At 40.1% G+C, this 27842-nt stretch overlaps 1 protein-coding gene across 1 annotated transcript; it reads right to left on the bottom strand.

Moving 5' to 3' along the window:
• Positions 1 to 1945: 1945 nt before the first annotated feature.
• Positions 1946 to 27231, bottom strand: LOC137637676 (E3 ubiquitin-protein ligase RNF25). Its single transcript, XM_068369830.1, has 8 exons — positions 27095 to 27231; positions 13963 to 14031; positions 12630 to 12764; positions 11802 to 11907; positions 11381 to 11514; positions 10995 to 11115; positions 10531 to 10722; positions 1946 to 9808 (listed from the first exon to the last, which is right to left on the bottom strand). The coding sequence occupies exons 1-8, from the start codon at positions 27112 to 27114 to the stop codon at positions 9191 to 9193; spliced, it is 1395 nt and encodes a 464-aa protein (XP_068225931.1). The 5' UTR covers positions 27115 to 27231; the 3' UTR covers positions 1946 to 9190.
• Positions 27232 to 27842: the final 611 nt, after the last annotated feature.

Raw genomic sequence — 27842 nt, 5'->3', positions numbered from 1 at the left:
ACATCATAGTCACAACACAACAAAAGGTGAGATCACAATTGCAATGATGCAAAGTTCAAATAATCAATAATACTGTACCTCAACACATATGCTGTGGGTTTGGGCATAAGCTGACATCTAGGTGAACACGTATTTGTATACCAACGGTTCCTGAACGGTATAAGTAACCATCCAGAAAGACCCAAGACTTGGACTTCTGTTGCTACCACCTTGCCCAATGGTATGACGGGCAACCTTCTACACAGTAAATTTACCTAACTTTTCTATCCCCTCAACATCCCTCCAGAACTGACACTGAAGGGGAACACCAGAGGACTCAGCAGAATCCAGCACTTTTCACAGAGATGATGTTGAAGCTCTCTACTGAGGCTTTAAAAAGGTCATAGCTTTCTTCAAACTTGAGCAAGAACGAATGCTTGTCCTCAAGCTTTGTTCACAGTTCCTTTGATGGCCTAGGATTTCTAAAGAAAACTGAAGTGGCTAAGATAATCGCAACTGTCAGTACCCTACCTAACGTCCACTGCATCAATTTCATTCTACAAAAAGAGTGAAGAAGCATTCTAGAACTTACTGGAATGGCTAGAAAAGTAGTAGCAGAAACAATGGCCTAGTATAGAGTAAAAAAAAGGTGCCAAAAACCTCCTTTAATTAAAAAAATAGTACTGTATTCCTCTGCTAAACACTGGAGAAGGTTTCCTAGCTTACTCTTTTAGAATTGTCCCACTTCAAAGGACATGTCCTACACTCCAAATAAAGTACACTGAATACAGGGATACCTGCAAACATGCATGCCCTCTGCACAAAAGAATAACAATGCATGTGGGGATCTACCAAGATTTAGAAGCGTAAACTACTTAAAGGAAAAAACAGATTCTTCAAAAGCAGCAAAAGGACAGTCAGAAGCAGAACACAGTTCATACACTGTCAGCAATGTTGGACAAATCAAAAGTGGCTTCATTATGTCTTGTATGAGGGTGGGACCTCTCACTCAACTGTCCCTTGCTAAATATCATGTCAAATTCCGACTGCTGTTCCAGCATGAAGGCCGACTTATCTGCATAAAGAGTGAAAGTTAGTTTCTGCACAGGTACAAATGGCCTTGAGGGAATCCCCAAGCAATCTGAAGCAAAGGGGGAGTTCATAAAACAAGAGCTACAGCCAGCAAACAAAAGCTAAGCACTAAGCAGAGAACTTTTTGCAATAGATTTAATAGTTTTAACCCTTTCACCCCCAAAGGACGTACTGGTACGTTTCACAAAAGCCATCCCTTTACCCCCATGGACGTACCGGTACGTCCTTGCAAAAAAATGCTATAAAAAATCTTTTTTTCATATTTTTGATAATTTTTTGAGAAAATTCAGGCATTTTCCAAGAGAATGAGACCAACCTGACCTCTCTATGACAAAAATTAAGGCTGTTGGAGCAATTCAAAAAATATATACTGCAAAATGTGCTGGGAAAAAAATAACCACCTGGGGGTTAAGGGTTGGAAATTTCCAAATAGCCTGGGGGTAAAAGGGTTAATTGCCTTGGGGCATATCTCACAACTTAGTTAACAAGATTTCTTCTTATCAACCCCATGGCAAGGGACAGTACAAGTATACTTTCACTGACCAAGGTTAGTGTTTCCAGTTCCCTTTAAAACTAAATCCTCCATGGCACATATTGCACCAACTGTACTCACCTAATCCATTGCATCCAGCACAGAGGGGTCAGATATTTCATGAAAAACAATAGTTTGCTCCTTTTTGAACACAAGTTATAGTTAAAAAATTTAATCTATCGGAAAAAGTCAACAAAACTAGTCAACGGAATATCCACAAGTTAAGTAATTTAGAACAGTAAATCAAGAACAAATTGTCACCTCAAGCTATTTACAATACATCATATGCAGCAATGAAATAATTAAAGGGCTTCAATATCATGCATTGTGAATCACTACACCTTATTTTGACACTTTATTGAATTTAACTTCAGGTTCAGGGGGAACAATTACACAGTCATGGATTTTGCTTAATTAGAAAAACTAGAATGGGAGAAAAGTCTTAAGTTAAATTTTAAAGACAGAAACCCTTAACATACACAAGTACAGATCTAACATTAAAGAAATATTTGTTACAGGAGTCATTATGGACCAGAGCATTACTATTACAGAGAAATTTGGACAGGACAATTTTTTTGTGTTTCAAATCGATAAGTTACAGATTTCCTGTCAAAGTATATATAATAGCATTACATTAACTAGTGCTTTTAAAGTATCTTTGGTGCCTTGCAACGACTTTATTTCAACACAGACCAGTGTCCAAATAATGAATTTATCAAATAATTGTGTGGTCCTTGTACAAAAACTGAAAGGTTAGCCGCATTATATAAATACAGTACCAATCACCATTAGCAAATGTAGTAATACACAAAATAACTTTCAAATCAAAGTTCACAACACTTAGTGCCGCCTGCTTCACGTAAACAATGAAATACATGTTTTCAAGATAGACTTTTTATTTCATCAGTTGATGTCATTTCTTGTAGTTTTACCTTTTTAATTAAAAGAATAAATGAGCCATTATGCTTTCTGAATATGAAATATCCAATGCTTTAATAAATATTCTAAACGAACTATTGGCTCTATGGTCCGATTCAATTCAATACAGTGAGTATCTTATTCAATTTCCCAAGACATTTCAAAACTTTATCGTCTGTAAGAGATGCCTGTTTATTAAGTCATATAAAACTAAATTATAACTACAGACTTCATATAAATTAATTGGAGTTTGAAAGAAAAAAAGGGCCAAATATGAACAACGATCAACCACATAATTCCTACAGAAAAAAAAAATGTTCTCATTCTAATTTCACAACACTTCTTAACTAAGCACTTACACGAAACTTTACTCCCCATTCTTCTTCAAAAGCTGCTTGCTTTCTAAACATAAAGATAACACCTTGGTATCACAGTGACTATCTTGTAATTAACAAAGGCATTTAAAGCCTTCATATAAAAACCTTTGCTATCAGATGTGACAAAGCAGATGTAGTAAAGAAAAAGTGTCCTCAGTAATGAATCCTAATCTGAGCATCTTCTCTATTGGTGTGTACAACAAGCAAATAAAAAAAAAAACCTGATAAGTTTTAACCAATACATTCAAGATGGCTTACTGAAATGATATAGATTTATACTAATGAATTCTGATTGTGATATTCTTACAGAGTACTATACAAAACAGACCTCCATTAGACATAGGAAAAGAAAAGGGATTTTGACGAAGGAAAAATCTATTTCTGGGGAGAGACCTGTGACGGCCGGTGAAAAAGTCCTTCTTTACACTTTTTCTGATATAAATCTTCCAAATATACCAGAGAAAGATAAAAGCATGGAATGCAGAGGTTACTACCCTCGCGCGAGCACCTCGTGAGTGTCGTGTATACATCAGGGGCGTGTGAAAACCACTATTCACGGGCTGTCTTCCATTTAGATAACTCCTTCATCAAAGGGAAGGGCCGTAACAAAGACCCCAGAAACCACACTTGGACCACGCCTCTGTCACCCACACGAGCGCCCTCTAGGAAAAGAAATGAAGCATATGTAAGACATCTGTAACCCGATGCTTACAATATAAGAATTGAGTGAAGGACTCATTTTGTTTTCATAAGATGCATGCTGCAGAAGATACACAAGAGTATATCTAGCCTCTTTCTGATCATGTAAATAAAACTGTATTAATCAACAGTGTATTGCGTTAAATATGTAATTCAACCTAAACTTTTGGACGGATTAAATATGAACTAAAATCTCTCAAAATTAGAGAAAACTGGGCACAAAAATATGAATAAATAAAGAGAACAAAATTTACAAATCAATTACTGTAATATTACTTTATCAAAGAATAAGAAAGACTGTTTAATCCCTAATCGAGTTATATTCAAGATGACTGATCTATAAACTTAAAAGATAAGTAAGAGAATTCCTCCACAACAAAATAACAAACTCATACATCTAAGGATGGCTGCAAAGTAAAGAAGTACAGTATCTATGTATGGTCTATAATCCAGGCTGTTGAGATGGTGTTCTACAATCCTATATAAAGATGATGACCCGAAAGAACCTCTTCAAGTTGCAAGAAATACCAAGCAATCACCTGTTGCAGGAGTTTTGTTCTGGATAAAATTCCATCAAGGTAATATTCTTTTAACACCAACGAGAGGCCAAGGAACTAAAAGATTACCTGAACATTAAGATTTTGATGATTAATGGTCTTCAGGTGACAGGAGGCACAGTATGTATTGCTATACTGTCCAATGGCTAAATAAGGTTCTGTCTTCCAAGCTACCAGATCCAATTGAGGAAAACTTCTCATACGAAAAGTGTCTTTGTACGGTCTATAATCCTGGATATCGAGGTGGTGTTCAACAATCCTGCATAAGGATGCCCTGATGCCCCCAAAAAAACCTCTTCAAGTTGCAAGAAATACCAAGCAATCTCCTGTTGTAGGATTTGTGCGGTAAAAATCCATCAATAATAATAGGCCAAAGAACCATAAGATTACCCAATCAGTTAGATTTAAATGATCCCTGGTCTTTGGAAGGCAAAAGGGGTACAGTATGTACTGCCATATTATCCAATGGGTGATTGATTGATTGATTGAAAGTTTTCTGTATCCAATGGGTGAATAAGGTTATGTCTTCCAAGCTACCAGAAACAATTGAGGAAAACTTCCCAAAAGTTTCCTGTCCCTTGTATTTATAAAGAGCTACCTGTATTATTGATGAATTCCATACCTTATCCTAACTTTCTGCTTTTGTACTGTACTTCATGATGGTCTGACCATTCCCCTGAAGGAGTGTTCTCAATGTCTAGGATATCTATAGAAAAAAAAAATTCAATGACAAAAACCCCCTTCACATACTTTAATACACCTTTCCTGTCCTTTTCTCCTTTTGACATTCCCTTGATTCATGGCACCAGATGCCAATCACTTTGGCTCCTAAATTATAACAAAAATAGTGGAAACAAAATTATAAATTTAGTCTGTAAATTTTCAGATAGCTTTTCCAATTACATCTTTCTACTAGAAAAATCAACAGCCTATGCAATTTCTACAAATAAGCAACAGCACAAAAATGACCATACTAAAGGTATGACATTATCATACATGCTTGACATTGCTTAAAAAGAGCAACTAGATCAGTAATACGAAGGCAGAAGTTACTGGTAAGTCTCTGAGCCAGTGAAGTTACTGAACCAAAACACACAAATAAGAATGAGAACAATATTTGAATCAGAATGTTAAGTGGACATAAGGATCAGACTTTATTCCTAAACTGTTGACCACAGAGGAAGGTAGAAAGGAGGGCAAAACTGACACTAGCAACCACAGTCCAAGTATATAAAAGGGATTTTGACGAAGGAAAAATCTATTTCTGGGCGAGGAACCTGTGTCGCCCAGTGAACTGCTACTTAAAGCACCATTTCAAAGGTATAAATACTGCTAAATATACCAGAGAGAAAAGTTGCATGGAATGCTAGGAATATATCCAGCTCGCTCACCCCTAAAGGGTGTCGGTATTAAAACTGGGGCGAGTGATACCACTACCAGAGATCCCTTTCCAATTAGACTTCCTCCTCAAAATCCCCTGTACCTCAATGCTCCTCTATGGTGATGAGACCTCCTGAATTCTAAACTTACGCCATTTCAAGCAAATGGAAAATTTTTATATTTTGTTTGCATAAAATTTTGTGCCTCACCTGGAAAGATCGGATCTGACACACAGATCCTGGAATGAACAGGATGAACAACCATAGAAGCACTGCTCAGCCTATATCAACTATGCTGTCTCAGTCATGCAATCTGTATGCTTGACGAACGGTGCCCAAAACAAAATCTCTACAGAAAACTATAAAAAAAATGGCCACCGAACACTTGTTGAAATGTTCACTACACCAACCAACCTGTAAACCATCGCTAGTGATTGTATGATGTGGAGAATGAGTATTAACAATTGGGTCACTGCCCTGGAGCATGACAGTACAGCACAACTCACCCCAGAAAGACAGCAGCAACATACAGGACAAGATATCCCCGTGGTCCTATATCCACATCAAACATATCAAATGTGAGTGAGGCATAAAAGTATAGTATTCGCCTGGTGAGCCATAATAATGCAAACAGGGAACAAAAGCAGCACCACCACATCTTACAACTCATCTTACTGTATGTATCATCTAATGAGGAACATCAAATGTCATTGGTTATGATGAACAGCTTAAGTACAATATGCATTTGGCCTGGTCTTGATAGCAGAATCAGATAAGAGGTTGATGAATGTTTAGTACTGTATATGGAAAAGTGGATTGAAGACAACTGAAAATTAATATAAGCTAAAAAACATTAAGGCAACAAGAGAGAAGACAAAGGTCAATGCACTATGGCGATGCTATAGAAAATGTGCTAGCGCAAATTCAGTAGTCTATACTGGGCATAAAAAATGGCATTATATGAAATGCTGAGAAGTTCAATATACATACTGTATAAAATACAGCATTTTCAATCCCAAGAATGTATAAGAACAGAACAAAAAGAGCAAAGTGAAGCATTGTATGGTGATGGGGCTAGTATGGAAAGGTAAAAGCTGTTACTTTGTGGATGATAAAATACTATAAGCACAAAAGAAAAGAAAAAAAAAAAAACAGAAATCATGACAAACTTTATCAAAAATAGTTATAAAAATAACTAGCAACAGAAAAAAGCAAAAACCCAGTTATAAATTCAATAATGAGGTGGTCACATTATCGCAACCAGTAATTTGAAATTATCTTTGATAATAAAAACGAACAATACTGTAGTGCTACCCAAGAGTTTGTAATCTTTCATATCAAAGAAACTGGAAGATGAAAAGATGGCTTTAAAGAATCAGTAGTTAAATAAAGAATAATTTCTTATTAAGCTGAACTTTTCTATTATTTATCAAAATAACCCCTTTTCACAGTCTGTAATAAAAAAATCTTTATCATAGTTCAATTCTCAGTATAAATGCCTTACTACTCCTTTATAATTATCACCAGATTTTAACAAAATAACAAAAAAAAATTGAAAGCCCAGATAGATTCAATAAAAAATTATTAAACCTGAAAGGAAAACTTGCAATAGTTCACATCTTAAGCTACATGACACCAATATAGTAATAAGTAACAATTGAAAAGTCTTCCCATGTTTCATTGAAACAGGCTATTCACTATTGAAAACATACAAAATATGCCCTTAACCTTGTAATTCTGACAGAAGTTTATAAAACTGCACCTGAACTTCATTACTACAAGATGGCTACTTCATTCAACGCAGGACGTATACTATTAGTTAGCATTACGTAGATGCAAGCACCATTGAGTGTTCTCAATTTTACAATTACATATTTCTAAATCAAAAGTGACACAAATCTACATAGGATGAAAATTACTATTGTCCAAGGGTCCAAAGTATAAATACTCCTGACATGAAACAATGAAAAAAAAAAACAAGAGGAAGGTTTTAAGTTCAGAAAGTCATTTAGCTAACATTATGCAAGATGAATGCTATTTACCTATTCACTAATAGAGACTTAATTCCAAATAAGATTTTAAACTACAGTACCACTTATCGGAAAATGGAAACCTTGCTATAGTGGAATACACAGTGGTTCCTCTTGACTAAACATTTATCATTTTAAAAGGTGTTGTCTATAATTTTACCTTCATTTATAAACTAAATAATTTATAGTAAGAAAAGACATGAGTTCTCCTCCGCATAATCATTTCTGTACTCAGCTTAGCTGATCTGCTTTCATACCAAGAAAACAAACAAAATGACAGATGCACAAACTGACCCCCTGAAAATTAATGCTGGAGCTTTTCGATTTCTTGTTGCAATAGAAACATTACTTCATTCAAAATTTTCAGTCACCAAAGTATAAAGTCCCATCGCTAGTTCTTAAACATAAGGGACCCTGAGTAAAATCAATAACTTTTCATTAGAAAATGTATGTGTGACATTTATATACATAATATTGACTCTTAAGATTTAAAGACTAGAATTTGCAAGTCATTGGTAATACTTTTCAAAAAACCAACAGTATTTCTTTTGAAATTCAATCTATATAAAATTACTTTCTCAATTGGGAGAACTCAGAAATGGCCAAGAACCTAAGTGATATACTGTACAGTATTCATCTTAAATACATAACCACTCATTTCATTTAGATAGTCTACATACACACAAAACTGGACTCTCAATATTTAAGGTTAATCTTTTACGTATTATTGAACACACAGTTTTCACTTAGAGCTAGTGATTTCTCAAGTCCACCCCCAATTCCTTATTTGCTAACTGATGTACTTTGTATTGCTAAATTTAAGCCTCACTCGCACAAATAGTATTAATATGTGGAAGCTCCCAGAAAAACTCACACACCGCTTGTACATAAGAATATTCTTTAAACCAATATAAAGTCTTCTTACTATACAAAAAATTATACATTTTGTGCCTGTAAAAAAATAAAATGTTTCATATAATCCGAATCCTATAATCACTGCCTGATTCAACACATTAGACAGTAATATTGAATACAGGAAAAACAGATACAAACCTAACTGACAGAAGATTGTAACATAAAAATAAATTTTTCTGTCGTGCGCATTACAGCCCTTCAACAACCGATAAAACCACCTTGTACATCTAATATCGTCACGCAAACAGCCCTCAACCGTACCAGGCTTACAAATACTGACAAAACTGGAATGCTTCTTATTCCTAACAAGTAGAGAGGTGGTGATTACCTTTTCCTGTCAAAGCTGTGAATGAAAATGAAGGGTGAAAATATCGGATTCCCTTATTCTAAACTCTGGTGAGTAACTCATGTCACTTGACAAGATATTGCTATGTTTATGCTTTAAACATAATTTGTTAATGAATAAAGAGCAAATATGGAAGTATGACATACATTTACATTCAATATATTTTACTACAGACCTAAATGAGACAAACATGAAATTTCTTTCAAAACTATCACTAAAACATTTACATTTTGGTGAATTTAAATAAGCAGAATACTTTAAGACGTTTAAAGAAGTTACAGTAATAATACTAGGGACAACAACAACGACAAGCCAGAGGTTTGAGAAGAAGAGACAGGGTGGATGTAACCCTGCTGGCCACAATCGTCAACTCAAATCTTGACCTGAGTGACGATAAGGTGATGGGGCAAAGCCAGGGGGTGGTGGTCCACGACCTCTTCCTCTTCCCGGAGCATATCGCTGTCGCCCGCCAGGACCTTTGGGTCCTTTTCTTCCCATTCCAGCAGCACCATTACTCATCTCCATTCCTCCAGATCTAATGTCCCCAGAATTATAGAATCCATTTTCATGGGTAACATCTCTTTTGCTGTGTCCGTAACCATTGTCAATAACTTGTGAAGACTTGTAATCTGAGCTATATGAATTATAATCATGTGGCTCAGATATGATCCTAGAATGGTTATGATAATTTGGGCGTCCGCCCCGCCCTCGGCCATTTCCGCCACCTCTACCCCCTCGGTTACCTGCCCAGTATCGACCGTCTCCGCTTTGGTCATTATTCCTCCAGTGTGGCCGACCATGACCAGTGTACATTGCCTTCTGAGGTGGCTGTTTGTGTGGTTGTCCCGAACGTCCTCCCCTTTTGATGTGAGGAGGCGTAACAGGCAGCTCTTCACGAGGTGGTTCTAAGGAGGGCTCAAAGGGAGCCATAACCGTCATATCTCCATTAGTATTCCCTTCATCCAATCCTTCACATGATTCAACCTGAAGAGAAGATAAAGCTACTTATAAACTATGCTAAAAACTGTGCAAAACGATATGCAATAGAACATCCACCTAAAATAAAGAATCAAGAAAACTGTCCATGATTTCCTTGCATAAATAACATCTGAAAAAGAGAATCTATCCATTTAGAAAAAATCTGTTGAGATCATACACAGCTACAATTAGTATTTCTTAACGTTTTCCATTCCTCCAAACGAAAGTTCAATAAAAACAAAATTTATTACACATACTGTGATAGCTATTAAAGAGTTTAATCCCACAACTAAGCTAACATTTTTGATGTTGAAGATTCTGTCAAATTTTATTTTAATAGTTTTGAAAACTTGAAATATTGTTTGAAAAAACAGGCAATAATGAAAAAGATGTTTAACAGTGAGTGTTGGCCAGCATCACTTGTTTTCTGAGACTAAGTAAAGTAGATAATTAAAAACAAAAGGGTAAAATGACTGTAGCCAATTCAAAGACGTAATGTTTCTTTAGTGTTTTTTTTTAGTATTCGGTAATCAAAATTCAAATACAGCAGAATAAAATGAAAAATAATAAGTTCAGCAATGGATATGTCTCGAGTTACAGCACTCTTAAAATTGTAAGTTACCCAGGGTGTACAGTTCTAAACAAAATTATTAGAAAATTAAGCCCTATTAGCAACACATTCTGTTAAAAGAATAAAAATATCATGAATTCTCTTTGGAATTACATACCCTATTAGAAGAGAGCAAAAACTTGTTCTTCTCCTCCTCAAGATCAATAATACCACCTCTCTCCTTCTGTTCCATGTAGAGTTTAGCCATACGTTGCTGAAGAGCAACGATATCAGGATCATCAGCTCTAAATTCTGCCACTGTCTTGTCCTCCTCCGGTGGGAGACACATCAATAACTCTCCACTACTTAGCTGAAGGGAAGTGAAGTTAATTGCATAAGGAAAATGGAAATGTAATACATAAATCTGTAGTAAACAATTCTTAAATTGAAACTAATTATTCAAGTACTTACACAGTTATTTATTCTTTATTCCTTTCGATGTGTTATCAGTATTCCCACAATCGAAACATCTAGTAATGATACAAAGAATTTCTAATAATGTTCAAAGAAATGCGAGGATTTAACAGTGGATTAAAAATCTACGTGTCATACTAAGTCACAATTAAACTAAGAATACTCTACCTCCTTCTGAAGAGGATCTCTACAAACTGGACACATTATGGGCTTCTTCTCTCGAGCCATCCAAGCTGGTTGAGGCTCCTCCTCCTCAGCGGCTGCTTCATCTTCACAACTAGCCATGTACCTAAAATTAAAGTTTATCAATCTGATTCGACTCATAAAAGAATACAACAATAATCTTAAAATAATGATGAGCAAATACAAATTTCTAGTTCTTTGCAAATTCTTGGAACTTGCAACTATGATTAGATACAGCAAACGCCTTCAATCCTCAAATGGGCAAATATCAAACTCAACTAGATTATACACAAATCTTTAAATGACATATCAGATGAAAAATAAAATATCAATAGAGAAACCATTAAAAATCAATCAATTAAAACACTAACCTTCCCAAACAGTATGAATGAAAATAGTGGAAACACAAAGTTTTTGTAAATACATCTGTATCTGTGAAATGGTGTAAACAAATAGCACATGGGCAGCTTGGTGCATTATTTGCAGTTAAATTATCACGGACCACCTGTTGAACAACAACAAAAAAAAAAAACATTAATTACCGAACCTTAAAATACAATGCAATGGAAACAAATTCTTTGTAAAAATATCTATATCTGTGAAGTGATGTAAACATATAGCACATGGATAACTTGGTGAATTATTGCAGTTAAATCATCACGGACCATCTCTTAAACGACAGCTAATTACAAAAAACTTTAAAAAGCAATGCATCAATTTCTTTATCGATGGTTAATCATTTTATATTGATAAGACATACAATAAAAATATCAATGCTAGACATCAACTTACTTCAATCAGCTCATAGATAATTGGACAACCTAAAAATTCTTCACACTTTTTCTTGCTCTCTTCCTGGATCTTCGTCAAAACATAATCATCTACGCCTCTTGGGTTCCTGGAAAATATTTAATATATACTTTCAAATGATTGCTGATATACTTTGCTACACAATAAAAAACAACATAAAATTTTCTCTGACTTACAGCTATCAGAAAATTATCTTATGACATCATAATGATAAAAATACCCGTATCATCGGACTTGAAATTTTCATCAACTTTTTGTCTTCTGACGCTACACTAGTCAGATGCTTCAAACCTTTATGATTACAATGCTCTTTGCATTACAAGAATATTTCTAAGTCTTATACTTTACATAACCATACTTCACTAAAACTGTTTTAACAAATTTGTTTATACGTAATTATCTATGATAAATAAATTAATTACTGCATTACTCAGAGCTCCTTTAACAAAATCATGAATTGCTCAAATTCCTTTCATTAACTTTAGCTTTTGATTCAGTTTCTGCAAATTCTTGGAAAGCTGTCATAATTTTAATGTCATTCCTTTGTTCAAATGACACGAAATGAAACCGGCATTTTGAGAGGTCGAAGATAATCAAGCGTTACAAGCTAAAGTAACGACTTTCAAGGCTTGTTCTCCGAGAAGCCTAAAGTGGAAATGAGTCATGTAGAGCAAATCATTTGGACACCTAAACAAAAGCAAAGCAGCTGTGGCCAACAGGAAAGTGTAATTTGTATTCCTGGATAGAGTATGACTAAAAATGAAACAGTACAGTTATTATCAAATAGTAATACAAAAAAAAATTACATACCTTAGGGTTATGTTAGGGGGCACATCTGGATACTCAGGCGGTAGAGTCAAAACTAACGTGACCCGCACATGCTGCTCATCAATATTTTGTGCAGTCGCTGGTACTACAGTGACCTCCACACCATTTGGCACACCACTGCCAAGGTTACTTCAATTAGCTAGGTGCAAATAATGGCAATAGCAATGGCTCAAAATCCTGTGAACTTCATTACCCTTCACACAATACATTTCAAATTTGATCACACATTTATATATCAATTGCCTGAGTAATGAATCACAAAATTATGAGATTCATATAAAATCTTGCCTATAATAGTTACACTAACTTTGTATTTGGTCCCTCAGTTTCTCTTGGGAGAGCAATGAAATTACAGGTACTTATCCACCATTAAAAGCACAACAGGTCATAAGATTGTTCTGCCCTATCTGAAGCGTGTTCGAGAGTCCTAACTGCATATGATTAGGGATATGTAAACTGATGAGGTGATAAAACATACTTTAATATTCCATTTTAGGGCTTAAGCTTTGGAAAAGATTTTCCTCACACCAAACTCAACAACTAATAATTTCAAAACAATAGCTAAACAGTTTAAAGAATGAAATATTATGAGGGTTATTTCTTAAAAATATCCATTTTAACAATAACCATAATAGTTAAAATATTAAATACATGATATTAGTAAAGATAAGATGAGATACAAAGAGCAATCAATAATACTGTACAGCACATTGTCAACAATTAATAACAAAGGACGTAAAAGATAAGTTGTATTGTTCTGTAGTGTGATACAAAGATAATTCAAATTAATGCTATTATTTATTAAATACAAAAGAAATAACAAAATTAAACCTTTCACCTCAATCACTCGATAGATATTATAAAATGTACTGTAATCCACTCACATATCACCACCTTTACTTATTGCTAAAACCTCCATGCCTGTCTCACTATACCCTTTGATCTCCAACCCCTAACCAAAAATTTCGTACTCAAAACACCAGGCCCGTAACAGGGGACATTTCACTCAACTCATCTTGGCTCAAAAACGAGCTAAGAGATAAAACTTTACAAATATTTTTATCATATAGCTGATCAAAATTCCTTTCCACTGACATTTAATTTTAAATATTTTGTAAAATTTTCATGTATAAATAATAAGAGAAAAAAAATGGTAATTAGGTTACAGAACTTGAAATAAAACACAATACATCCAATGAAAATAAAAGCGTTAAGTTTTGTTTGGAAAGTACCTCTTTAAACTGAAATTATCCTGATAAAGTTGATGTTCAGTATCAAATAAAATCAGTAATGAATATTTTTATTTCTAACTAACCTTTCTCCTTGCAACACTGTCACTTCATCCAACATTATTGCCTGCAATGCTTCTATTTCCTCTAGTATCCTGAAAAAGAAACATAAACAACATTAACAAATAAAAATAATCTAAAGTACAGTACTTTAATATGACAAATTCGTAGGTAATTTGTATTTTTCCTAACTATACAAACCTCAAACTCCTTACTGGGCACAGTAGATGGTCTGGGTCATCTGTTACAGAACGGAGACTCGAAATCTGGAAGGAGTCGAACCGAGGGTCCGCTACCCCCGGATTCTGAGTCTTAGCAATAAACTCGGGGACAAATTTGAACGTTACCTCCCCCATCCCCTTGAATGGGCGATGTCATACGAGAGACCATGAAGTTCACTAACTCGCTTGGCCGAGGCCAGAGCGAGCAGGAACACCATCTTTAAGTTAGGTGGCGATCTGAAGCCTGGGGTAGTGGTTCATAGGGAGGTCTCTTAAGAGACCTGAGAACTTGAACCACGTTCCATGGAGGAGGTCTCACTTCCGACTGAGGGCAGGTAAGTTCGTAACTTCGTATGAGTAGGGAAAGTTCCAGCGAAGAAGAAATGTCCATTCCTTTGAGCCTGAAGGCTAGACTTAAGGCTGAGCAATAGCCTTTCACCGCCGAGTCTGAAAGGCGCATTTTTTACCGCAAACACTCGAGGAACTCCGCAATTGTTGGAATAGTGGCATCGAGTGGAGAGATACCCCTTCCACGACACCAACCACAGAAGACTTTCCACTTTGCCTGGTAGACAGATGCGGATGACTTTCGCAGATGTCCAGACATCCTGATCGCAACTTGTTGCGAAAATCCTCTCTCAGTTAGGAGATGCTGGATAGTCTCCAGGCGTGAAGTCGCAGCGAAGATACGGCTTTGTGGAAGATGCTGGCATGTGGTTGTCTGAGTTAATCGTGTCACGGAGGGAGTTCTCTCGGAAGTTCCGTTGGGAGTTGCAGAAGGTCCAGAAACCATTCCACGTGCTGCCATAGCGGAGCCATGAGGGTCATTGAAAGATTGACCGATATTCTGGTCTTGTTGAGCACCCTCCACATCAGACAGAACGGGGGAAAGGCGTAAACGTTGATGTTGTCCCACCGTTGTTGGAAGGCATCTTGCCAGAGCGCCTTGGAATCCGGGACTGGGGAGCAGTACAGCGGAAGCTTGAAGTTCAGAGCCGTTGCGAACAGATCCACAGTCGGGGAACCCCACAAAGTCAGGACTTTGTTGGCTACTAGATGATCCAAAGATAGTGGAATCGAGTGGACTTCGGTCCATCTCGGTATCTCTACTGCAAAAAGGTACCTCCTTGCTTGTTGATGTAAGCCACTACTGTGACCCGCCAGGTATTGTTGGAACTGTTCAAAGGCCAAGAAAACAGGTTTCATCTCTAGAAGATTTATATGGAGGAACTTTTCTGATTCTGACTACAGGCCTGAGGTCGTGTGGTGCAGTACGTGGGCCCCCCACCCTTTCTTTGAGGCGTCCGGAAACAGCATCAAATCCGGGGGGAGGACGAGAAGATCCACTCCTCTTCGTAGATTCTCGTCTGTCACCCACCGCTGGAGGTCTGTCCGTTCCGCAGATCCCATAGGGATCATGACGTCAGGGAAATCGAAACCTTGATTCCACCGGGACTTGAGTCGCCACTGGAGGGATCTCATCCTGAGGCGACCGTTGGGAACTAGACGAGCCAAAGATGAGAGGTGACCGAGGAGATGTAACCACGATTGGGCTGGAAGCTCTTCTTGTCTGAGAAAAGGGCTTGCGACCTTCCTCAGCCTTGCTATCCTGTCGTCTGATGGGAAGGCTTTGTGGAGATTGGGGTCTATAACCATGCCTAGGTATACCAGGCTTTAAGTGGGAAGCAGAGAGGATTTCTCGAGATTTACCATGATCCCCAGATCCTGGCAAAGTCCCAGAAGTTTGTCTTGGTGTTGAAGAAGGGATGACTCCGAGTCTGCTAGGATCAGCCAGTCGTCCAGATAACGGAGGAGACGGATGCCGATCCTGTGTGCCCACGATGATATCTGGGTGAAAACACTGGTGAAAACCTGTGGGGCTGTGGAGAGACCGAAACACAGCACCTTGAACTGGTACTCCTTGTTGTCTAGGCTGAATCTCAAGGTACTTCCTGGAAGACGGATGGACTGGGATCTGGAAGTACGCGTCCTTCAGATCCAGTGTACACATGAAGTCTTGTGGTCTCACTGCGTGTCTGCGGTCTCCATGCTGAACGGAGTTTGTTTGACAAACTTGTTCAGAGCTGAGGTCGATGACTGGTCTCCAGCCTCCAGACGCCTTCTTTACAAGAAAGAGTCGACTGGAGAAGCCTGGGGAGCGCCCTTCTTCAACAGGGTCTGGACTTCTGCCCGAAGGGCTTGCCCCCTTGCTGATCCCATGGCAAGGGAGCTCAATGACACTGGATTCGTCGTCAGGGGAGGAAGAGATATTGTGAACGGGACGCGATATCCCTGACTGATTACAGAAATCGTCCAGGAATCGGCCCCGAGTTGCTGCCATCTGTCTGGCAAACTTTGTCGGCATCCCACCACTGGTGGACATGCAGGGAGATTGCCAATCCTAGCGTTTGTGGCCTCGGCTGCTCCCTCTAGGATTTTCACCTCCCCTGGAAGACTTTTTGCCTTTCCTGTCCTTGACAGGAAAGGACTTAGACACCACTGCCTTCGCTGCCGTTGTGGGTCTCGTGGTCTTGGTAGGACGGGACTGCTGGGGCGCTGGAGGCTTATAGGGCTTGGATGTCAAAGCCCTATGTAAGAGGGAGTCTTGGTGGGACTTCCTCCACCTCTCAGCAGCATGTTCCACGTCTTTTAAACTCAAACAGGTTCATTCCTTCCACAGAAGAATGTCTGAGCCTGTTTATCTCGGTGCTAGGGACCTTCTGATGGAACCTCTCAGCCACCGCATCCCGACGTTTCAGGATGGTGTTCGCCCACAAGTTTGAGACTTGGTGGGCCAGAAACTCGATCGTGTGAGTGCCTGAGAGGAGGAACGTCTCCATAGCTTTCCTGGTACGTTCTTTGGAGAAATCCTCCGAACGTATCAGGATACTTAAGGTCCCTAACCAGATATCCAGCCACGAAGTGGCTTGCATAGCACACTTCGCAACCTTCTCCTGGTTAAGGATCTCAGTTGCCGAGAATGAGACCTGCCGGTTGAAGAGTCTCTCAAGAGGGACTCCCCTGGTAAGCTCTTCCAAAGAATGGTGAAGCGGAAGAGCTAAACAAGGCTCCTGCAAGATCTCGAAGTACCTCCTCTGCTGTACGCGAGGAGGTGGGAGAAGCTTGTTGCCGGCACTGGAGCAGTTGGAGGAGGCTAACTCAGAGAGCTGGACCGCGATCTTGTCCCAGGTACTCTTATCTCCCTGAGACCAGGGCAGAGCCGCGCTGGCCTTAGAAGGTTTTTGAGTTCCAAATACTCGGTCCAAGACCGTGTCTTTGCCCTCTCGAGGGGGAATCTCTGGGTCAGCAAACCCATTGAGAGTCTTTATAAGAGTCAGAACCTGCCAAAATGCATGTTCTGACTCCTGTAGTTCTCCTCCGGATGTCGGACTTACAGCGAAGTCTCCTGTCCCCAAAGGCTCTTCTTGGGGAGAATCGCGGACGTTCTCCAAGTGACCAGCTGGCTCAGTCCTAAGTCTCGTCGAGGATTTTGGCAATGTTTTCGAGTCCTTCGACTCCCTCCTGGGAGGGTTGCAGGACTCCAACAATGACGGAGGCAAGTTCTTCTCCGCCCCTGAGACTTTTCAACGTTAGGTGGGGTTTCCCTCATTGGTGCAATGGGGGAACGTCTCACCTCACGTGACTGACCTAAGGACGGGAAATCCTCGTCCAACAGGGAGGGAGAAAAAGTCTGGGGGAGGAGATAACCTGCCTCGAGGGCTTACAAGGAGTCAGCTTAGTTCTTGGAGAAGTCACCGAGTCCGAAGCTCCTCTTTTTCTCTTCAGAGGGGTAGACGCAGCCAAGGATTTGTGGCCCAATTCAGAGAGATCAGTGGCCCAATTCAGAGGGAACAGGCTTGAAAGCCTGTGTAACCGCTCTGATTAGTGCTCCAAACCATGGCTGTTGGCTCAGACACTCTCTCTGGAGGGACAGGGATCGACAGATCCCTGGGAGGAGTTTCCATAGGGGGGGTTCGCCTGAAAAGAAGAAGAAATGTTCCTGGGCCTTTCTGGAAGCTTCCCTTCCACCGCCGAGCGCACTGTTCTGCGCTTGCGGGGAGGGGAATGTGGGGATGGCGACCTTGCCGTGCGTTGTCCTGCAGCCTTGCGCGCGGGAGGGTATTGGCGCTCATGGACGCGCAGGCGAGTGTTGGCGCGTAGAAGCGTGCGCAGAAGACACAGGAGAGTGCGCAGAAGACACAGGAGAGTGCGCAGAAGACACAGGAGAGTGCGCAGAAGACACAGGAGAGTGCGCAGGAGGTTGAAAGTGCGCTTGCTCGCGCGCACGCGGGAGACACAGGAGAGTGCGCAGGAGGTTGAATGTGCGCTCGCTCGCGCGTGCGCGGGTGAATGTTCGCGCGTACAGGATCAGGATAATGGACCCGTGGGCGAGAGATCGCACGCCCCAGATAATGTTGTAGGACGCGCACGCGCAGGAGAGATATCCCTTGCGCCCGGGCGCGCAGGAGAGTTATACCTTGCGCCCGGGCGCGCAGGAGAGATATCCCTTGCGCCCGGGCGCCCAGGAGAGATATCCCTTGCGCCCGGGCGCGCAGTCGGAAGCTGTGTGCGTGGGTGCGCGTCAGGCTGGCGGTGCATAGCTGCTGGAGGAGATGGGCGTGGGCGTGCAGGGCATGGGCACGTATCCTCGAAGGCGCGAGCAGGTGAACACGCGATTGCGCGCTGGTGAGGGATAGCGCGCAGGAGATAGCAGGTGTTGCGTTGGCGAGCACTGAAGTGTAGGTGAAGTCCTTGACTTCCCTACAGGCCCCAGATCCAAAGATCGTGGGCGCGCAGGAGAGATGGCAGTACGTGGGCGCTGGCGCACGGAAGAGCGCTGGCGCGCAGGAGATCGTTGGCGCGCAGGAGAGCGCTGGCGCGTTGGTGAGCGCTGACACGCAGGAGAGCGCTGGCGCGTTGGTGAGCGCTGACACGTAGGAGAGCGCTGGCGCGCAGTAGGTTGAGGGCGAGTAATGACGTGCTGGTGAGCAGGTGAGCGCTGGCGCGCAGGTGAGCACTGGCACACTATTTCAGGTAAAGCCTTGCATACAGGAGACCGTTGGCGCGCATGATCAGCATGGTACGTAAGGGACGTATGCACGCGATGGCGCGTACGCCCTTGTTGCCCCGAAGGGACCGGTGCCTGACTATGATAGACAGGGTTAGTTGGCGCGTAAAGCGCATCAGCTGCCAGGAACGGCGACGGCAGGTCAGCAGGTCTGTCGGGTGGAAGGTCGATGTGCCCTTTGAAAGGAAGACCTTCCACCGAAGGGGATTGCGAACGATCCGCAGAGAGGTCCAAGACCGTAGCAAGAACAGTCGGTGATCGTTGACGAGGCTCCTCTGCGGCGGACTGCAACGACGATGATGAACCAAAGAGGCGCCTCCTCACCGCTTTATAAGGTGAAGGAAGGCCTCTTCGGCGAAGAGGAAGGCGAGCCTTGCGACATATGCGCCTTCTGGGGGCTGTTGGATCAGCAAGTTGACCTTCAGCAGTCCTCCGAAGAGGAGTCTCTGTAAGTGAACTCCCCCGAAGGAGAGAATCACCGGCAGGAGAGACTGTTACACTTAGTTTCTCCCTCGTAGGTTGAGCAGGAACAGGAGAAACTAAGCCTTCAACTACTGCGGGATGAGAAGAGGCAGAGGCATTAGGAGATACCGCATTGGATACCTCTGACACCACAACGTCAACAATTGACAGAGGATCAACCTCTGCCAAAGTCGGCGATTGCTTGACAGCGACACCTAATCGGATGACATCAAGAAGAGCTTCCTTGGAGGGCGAACCCTCGAGCCCCAAGGAAGACCAAAGCTGAAATAAATTGGTTAAAGATAAATCCTCCCCCGGGGGAAGAAGTGGAGCTGCCTCGCTAGGGTAGGCAACGCCATCTCTCGAACCCCGAGTTTGGGAAACAGAACCACGGTCTACGCTACCACTCGACGATCTCTTGAAAGAGACCGATCGAGCGGGAGCTTCGGAGGAGGTTTGGGCAACGGAAAAAGTGTCCTTGGGATTTTCTCCTTTCAAAGAAAACTTCAAAGGAGAAATATCCCGCCTGGACTTCTTACGTCGCCGAGAAAGCCTCTCCCATTGGGAGGTAGACCACTCCCTACACTCATCACACTTATTACCACTATCACACCGTTGGCCTCTACAGTAAGGACAAAGGGTGTGAGGGTCTGTCTCGACCGCCGACATGAATGTTCTGCAGGGGCGGTCGGGTAATCCAGGACAGGTGCGCATAGTCGCAGAGGCCAACTTCACACTCAAACCTGTGAAAGGAAAAGCAGAAAAGCATTAATGGCTGTCAAGAGCGAGGCGAGGATGAGAGAGGACACGTCCGTCTACCATCCGAGCCAGGAGCAAAGTGAGCTCAAGCACAGGTGTGTGTGAGGGGGGAGGGGGTAGCAAGCTACCCTCCCCTACCCCCGCTAACTGGCGATGGGGTAGTAAACCCTCAGTAAAATTCTAATGGCTCGTCATTTCAGCTACGCCGAAAGTAATACCCCTATTAAATAGCGTGGTTTGTATGTCAGTTACGGAACAATTGTAGTTTGTCAGTAACTATACAATCTTTTATTATAGGAGAATGGATAACAGCGAAGCTGGAACACGTCAGTTAAGACTTTGATGAGGTATAAACAACCAGCAGGTAGTTTACCTGTCAGTAGGAGGGAGGCAGCCGCCTCCTCTCCAGCTCACTGTAACCTCACTTGGATTGCAGCTGGACTTGTTCTGGGGAATGGTGACGACAGGAAAGATGCAAATTATCTGAAAAATTTTTCATTTGTTTCAACATCATCTGTTACAATACTGTACTATAGGAGATTCATCCTTAGGAGGAAGGAATTTTCCATTCCAACTAGCTGGAAAACTAGTAACCAAAGAACCAAAGACTTTAGCTTTCAACATGTTAAAGTCTGGGTTCCAAATGTTAAAGTCTGTGTTCCAACACTCTGTGAACCTAAATAAAATATGGTATTCACAGACCGTGCAAAGAAAGGTTAACTTGAGAGTTATCCAAGTCAAGAAGAATCAACGATGACGCAGGCCATAATACAGGGTTTACTTGGTCTCATCACATTACCCTTCATCAGGAATGTGGAGAAGAGACTCTCCACTGCTTACACACTTGGTGGCTGAAAGCAAAATGAGCTTACCTATCTTAAATCAAGTTCAACTAACGAGCATTCCGAGGCTGTACCCCAAGAGAGGGGAAAGAAGAAAGGAGAGAGAAGGCCAGTCTTTCTTCACTTACACCTCAGCCATTGATCTAAATATACTGGTCCTGTAAAAGAACCAAAGTAGTTAAATCACCTGCTGAGCAGCTACGACAGGACCTAACTTGACGGTGGTCTGCCACCTCCAGACCCCTGCCCGAAGAATGTGCAAAGATTCCAAGGGTAGAGGAGGAACTTCCTTAGAAGCAGTACTCCTATGCGTAGGATCCGAAAAGATCCTAATACCGTGAGGGTGATTTGATCATGCTTGAATTCATCCCCTGATGATTGAGCTTGAGCAGGAACGGTGACAGCTTGGTTAAGAACCCTGATGAGCTCTGCAATTCATGGGGTGTTCTTCGCAAATGAAAAAATGCCCTCACGTGCTCTTGGCGAACAGTGTTCGCGCAAGCGTTGATTATTAGGACCAACTTCTCTCAGTGCATGTGCAGTGGTATGCGAGTGGGTTGATCACTATGACCAACTTCACGCAATGCACACGCAGTGCCATGCGAGCGCAACACCATAGCTGCATGCGCATTCTGAGAATTTCAGGGCCAGGAACTGGCTTGCCAGGCCCGCATGGACGAGCCTGGCATGTACACACCAGGGGGCTAGTTTCAGCTCTGAGGGAGGGTCCTACTCGTTTGCGAGCCAAAGCATCACAAACAGCCTCACGAAAACTTGCATGAGAACTTGCAGTAGGTTGGCGAGTTGCCTTGTCCGTACCGAAAGCAGGGCATGCACGCTCAGAAACAGGCGAGCAAGGGAAGGTTTGTTTGTCTATTAACATGTGCTTACACCCACAAAAATCAGAACTGGTGTGACTATACCCATTTTCTCAGATTTGAGAAACTTACATTCATCAATGCTTGCATTTGCTATTCTCATTATCATTTCGGCTAGACTAGAAAAGTTTCTCTCTCCAATCACTTCAGATATAGGCATAGAATCGATCACGCAGTTTGTTTTCTTTGCTCTCTTGATAATCCTGGTGATGTCATCTTGTGTTTTGTTGTTAAATCTTATTAATTTTGTCTGTGTCAGGTGTATCATTAACCTGATGTTGAGTATTTACAAATGACCTGGTTATACTGTATTTTCAATTTAGTTTTTAAAGAATACTAGAAAATTATTTCCTAGTTCCTGGTCACTGTATCCATCAGGTAGCTTTTCTTTTCGTTTACATTTCCCATTACTGTATACCGTTTAGGAGACGATATAACTTATCTATGTCTGTTGCTGCTTCGCGAAACTTTCTCTTATAGTATTCACTTTTTTTCCTTCTTAGTAGGTAGTTATATTGACATGTAGCAGTTTTGTGTTCTACCCATGTACTTTTTAACCGATTCCACTTTCTTCACATCTTTTTTCCCTCTTTTTTTACTAAAGTCTCTACATCAAACCAAGGAGATTGGCCTTTAACAGTTATAGTCTTTTCCATCGGTGGGCACATCGTATCATAATTCACTTTTACTCACTTTATTATGTGGTCATAAGACAGTTACCACACACAGCTCCCAACAGCCGTTGGTTATCATGACTACAGAGAATGTTGATAGCATCATTTATTTTCTTTGTAACTTCTTCAATAAATACGGTAAGAGAAAAATTTGATTTGTCAAAAGTTTATCTTCTTTACTATTGCATGTTTCTGTAGAGAAAGACTAAACGTACTAAGTTTGTGCACTGGGGAGATAGTACATTTCTCTTCAACATTTATATCAGATACAATATTATTCATTCCATCACTCAAAATAGGGCCAACGTATGCCCAGTTAAAGTACAGTAGTTGTACAGTCGACATTATTCACAAGTCGATATGATTCTAATAACTCATTAAATGCCAAAGCGTCAGGATTTGATGCGTCATTCATCCAAGAATTGAAGACTCCACAAATAACTAATTAATTTTCCTCCGTGATAAGCATCTCAATGAATGCACCAAATTCTTCAATAAAGATACTAGTGCTTATTCTTGGAGGTTTGTAGACTGTTACAAAGGATATTTTTCCGTTTGTTTTTTTGCGTAAAGTTTATTACTATACATTCAAATCTTGTAACATTAATTCTATTTAACATTTTGAGATTTGAGTAACCTTTATTCTTAAAGAGTCTGACACCCACACCAGACCTACCCTCTCTCGGTATGTGAAAGAAGGTGTATGTGGGGGGGGTGTCATTTCAGTGACCTTACCCTTGTCCAAGTTATTTAACCATGTTTCAGATAATGCTAGTATGTCCAAATATTTTTCGTTTATCAATTCTCGAATTTCAATAGTTTTATTACCTACAGATTGTATATTTACATAGCCACAGTTTATGACGTCCTTAATAACCATGATCAGTATTTTCTGCAAGTCTTTTCAATTCCAAGTCATAAGCTTTACATTCTCTAGAATTTACTATGTGGTCACTTGGTTTGTTTAACTTTGTGCAGTTAATACACTTTGACACTTACGAATTACACTCCTTAGTGGAATGTTTTCCTGAACATTTCCCGCAGACTATATCATCATTCTTACATTTGCAATCTTTTTCAAGATGTATATACGTCTGACAGTGGTAGCAGGTGATTACTTGGTACCTATCACGTATGTTATAAGTACCCCATCATAACAAAACGTCCCCATTATCATGGATAGCCCTCCGAACTTCAGGATCACATTTCAGCACATAGTGGGTAGTCCCACCTGAAGCATTTTTCTTCAGGACAACAATTATCTTCTCTTCTATGTTTTGGATTTGGTCCAGGCAACGATTTCTTTGAATCAAAGTATTCACTACATCATCTTCATCATTGTACACATTGCAGATCATTATTTTTGGTTTTAGTTTTCCGATTTTTCTTGTTTCAGTGTCGGCAACCAATGTCTGAACTTTGTTTGCAGCCTCTTCTCTGATCATTTTGTTTGCAAATTTTACAACATCATTTCCATTCGAAGGAATGTCTTCAAGTACCTGTTCAACCTCATGTTTTTTTCAGTAATTTTAGTTGTTGTATTTGTTGATTTAATTACTAACAGATTTTTTTCCTCAACTTTGTCAGTATATATCATATTATCCAGTTTTGGGTCCATCATTGATTGAAGTGTTGCCTTAATCGATTCCATATTTATAGCAAGATTATCAAGTTTATCAGTGAGGTCAGAAGTCTGTTTGTAATTTGCTGCATGTACGCTAAGGTCCGCAAGTTTGTTTTCCAATTCGGTGATTCTCGTCTTGCTCGCTTAGGGCCTCTTCTCTTATATTCACAACTTCCTTTTATTTCGATATATATAAATTGGCTTGTCTGGCTTCACCTACGCAGTGTGGGCATAGCCAATCTAGGATCTTTCGTTCATTATCAGGGATGCCTGCCACTATATACACACACTTCTCATGATGGAGTTTATTGCAACTACATCCTATCCATTTTTTCCGGTCTCCCTCCGTGGTTTCACATATGAGGCAGAAATAGTTAGGGACAGACAGAATGTACCGTTTCTTCTCACTTAGGTTTCTCCATAAGATTAACTAATATTTTTTCAATAATATTCTAAGCGAGAAACAAAAACTAAAACACGACTCAGGGCGAATGTTGAACAGAGCTGCACACAAAACACGTCCACAAGTCAGCCGCTCAGCTAGGCCTACTCAACTTGGCTAGTTTGGTTAATAATAATAATAATAATAATAATAATAATAATAATAATAATAATAATAATAATAATAATAGTTTTAAAAATAAATGCCATATAGGAAAATAAAGGAACAGATAGGGCAAAGTCAACCTTCATAAACAACCAGGAAACCATGGCCCTTCTATTAGGCCTACCCAACACACTTTGAATAGTATTATTATAAAGCAACAGCGGAAAAACTTTACTAATAAAGAAATTGGGTTATATAGAGAAAAACTCCAGTTTTCTTCGAAAATGACCTTCATTTACATTGCAAATCGACAAAAAATTGCACAAAATATGGCTATCTACTTCCCCTGAAATATTTATTTTACTCTTTTGTTTACATTTTACAAGTCAGACGTATCTGTTCCGGTTCGTGCGTTTGTACATAGCTTATTGCGTGACAACGACTTCATACTACCTACACACAAGCCATCCTTCCACTTTCTTGATACCATTAGAATTACACCAGCTTGTTCATATGTAAGTAGCTCCTTCTCCTTCCATCCTCAACCATATGGCAAAGTTTACCATATTTGGGCATGTATAGGCCTATATGCTAGAGTGTGACGTAGGCACTTCTATGACACACTCCACTTTTTAAGGACAAATCCACAGTTCCTGTGTAGATGTGTTACGTGTTGATTGCACGTTATGGAGCCCAACGTAACAGTGTAATGGCTACCATTATGGTTATTTCGATGCTATAGCCAAGTTTCACGATATAACGGTACTCCTGGTGTAGTGAAGAATTTTCTAGAAGCACATTGTCTTCTCCTCAAAGGTTAGTCGGAAGTGCAATTCTGGTAAGGATTTAAACGTGATTTACTTTATCATAATGTAAGGATGGGGTGTATGTGATAGCAGCCACCTGTATGTATTATTATGGTAAACTTAGAACACGGCAGTGTAAGAGGGGTCGCAGGGGGGCGTAAGCATCCCCATTAGGTATGTAGGTAAGGACACGGCTTGTAGGTTAGGTTAGGGGGGGAAAGTCTAGGTTAGTTAATGTCCATTTTTAATCAACGCATGAGAAACTGGCCGCTAATATACAAAGGCTCCGTAAGGATTTATCTAATCTTTACTTTATCGTAAAGTAAGGACTTATTTGCGATTTACTTTTAGTTTGTGACCTGGGAAGGAGGGTCCGAGGGGCTTGCTCCGGCTAAGTCTGTGACCTGGGAACTACTAGGTTAGGTTAGGTGGGTTTGTTAGGTTCTGTGGTCTTAGTGTTAAATAATCACGCCTTGTCCTGTCTTCGCACACCCAAAGTCGCAGGTTACAAGCTGTTTCCGTTAAAAAGGGGGAGGGTCCATATCAGTAGAACAGCTTATTTGCAGAGGAAATAAAGGTTAAATTCCTTGAAATCCCACTATTACTGTAAGAAATGCTGTTTTTCATATTAGACATCTCCTGTGCTGTTCTATAATTTTACCCTTTAAATATAACATAGTTTAAAATAATAACAAGACTAAGAGAAAAGAAAGAATAGAGTGCCTATACCCTTGGGGTGTATGTATGACAGCGGCCACATGTATGTATTATTGTGTCGAACTTAGAATAAGGGGGTCGCACGCCCCCCGTTAGGTAAGGACACGGCCTGTAGGTTAGGTTAGGGGGGAAAGTTTAGGTTAGTTGATGTTCATTTTTAATGAACGAGTGAGGAACTGGCCGCTGATATACAAAGGCTCCAAACCCTCAAGCAAGGGAAATAACGCAAGACAGTGGATAACCATGGGGGTAAAAATTATCGTATATCATGGCCCCATGATAAAGAAAACGAAAACATTAACTTATTGCCAGGTTGTGCTAAAGGTTTGCTATTTTACCTCCTAAGCAGTGATGATAACCGAGATTAAAATTAATAATAGCCAAAAGGACGGAAAAACGTAATTTATTTACGAGGAATTCCTTCAAAATTGACATCCCCAAGATGTGTCAACTACATTTATACAACCACAAGCATAAATAACATAAATAACAATACGCCATTGCAATGACGCTTTCAAACGCATGACAGAACAGTAAATAATTCATATATAAAAGCTTACGCTTCGTTATTGGTAGCCATGGTGACTTCTCATATAACTGTTGACTACTTCAGTTGTGGTAATAATAATGGCAGGAGGGAGACTCAGCTGTGCAGACGAAGGAGCAGACGAAGGACCTACAGACTTCAGGAAGTTGTTTACGGCGGCACCGTTCCCTGTGAAAGGGTAACAAGCTTAATTTATTATTATTATTATTATTATTATTATTATTATTATTACTATTATCATTATTATTATTAAATGCTAAGCTACAACCCAAGTTAGAAAAGCAGGAATGCTATAAGCCCAGGGGCCCCAACAGGGAAAATAGCCCAATGAGGAAAGGAAACAAGGAAATTACATAAGTCCTTTATATTTCATATATACAATATCTGTTTTATTGTTGTTAATGTTTTTAAAATATTTTATTCTAATTTTTCATTACTTCTTATATCATTTATTTATTTCCTTGTTTCCTTTCCTCACTGGGCTATTTTTCCATGTTGGAGCCCTTGGGCTTATAGCATTTTGCTTTTCTAACTACGGTTGTAGCCTATCTAATAATAATAATAATAATAATAATAATAATAATAATAATAATAATAATAATAATAATAATAGTCACTACAGCTCTACAAGATATATATATATATATATATATATATATATATATATATATATATATATATATATATATATATATATATATATATATTTTCTTTGGTATTTAGAGTATCACACAGTGTATCATTTAAAGGGTTATTATTTT

This window comes from Palaemon carinicauda, unplaced genomic scaffold (genome assembly GCF_036898095.1).
Source record: "Palaemon carinicauda isolate YSFRI2023 unplaced genomic scaffold, ASM3689809v2 scaffold92, whole genome shotgun sequence".
In the NCBI taxonomy this organism is placed as follows: domain Eukaryota; kingdom Metazoa; phylum Arthropoda; class Malacostraca; order Decapoda; family Palaemonidae; genus Palaemon; species Palaemon carinicauda.
The sequence above is the reverse complement of the archived record's forward strand: the minus strand, read 5'-3'. Positions and strand labels throughout refer to the sequence as shown.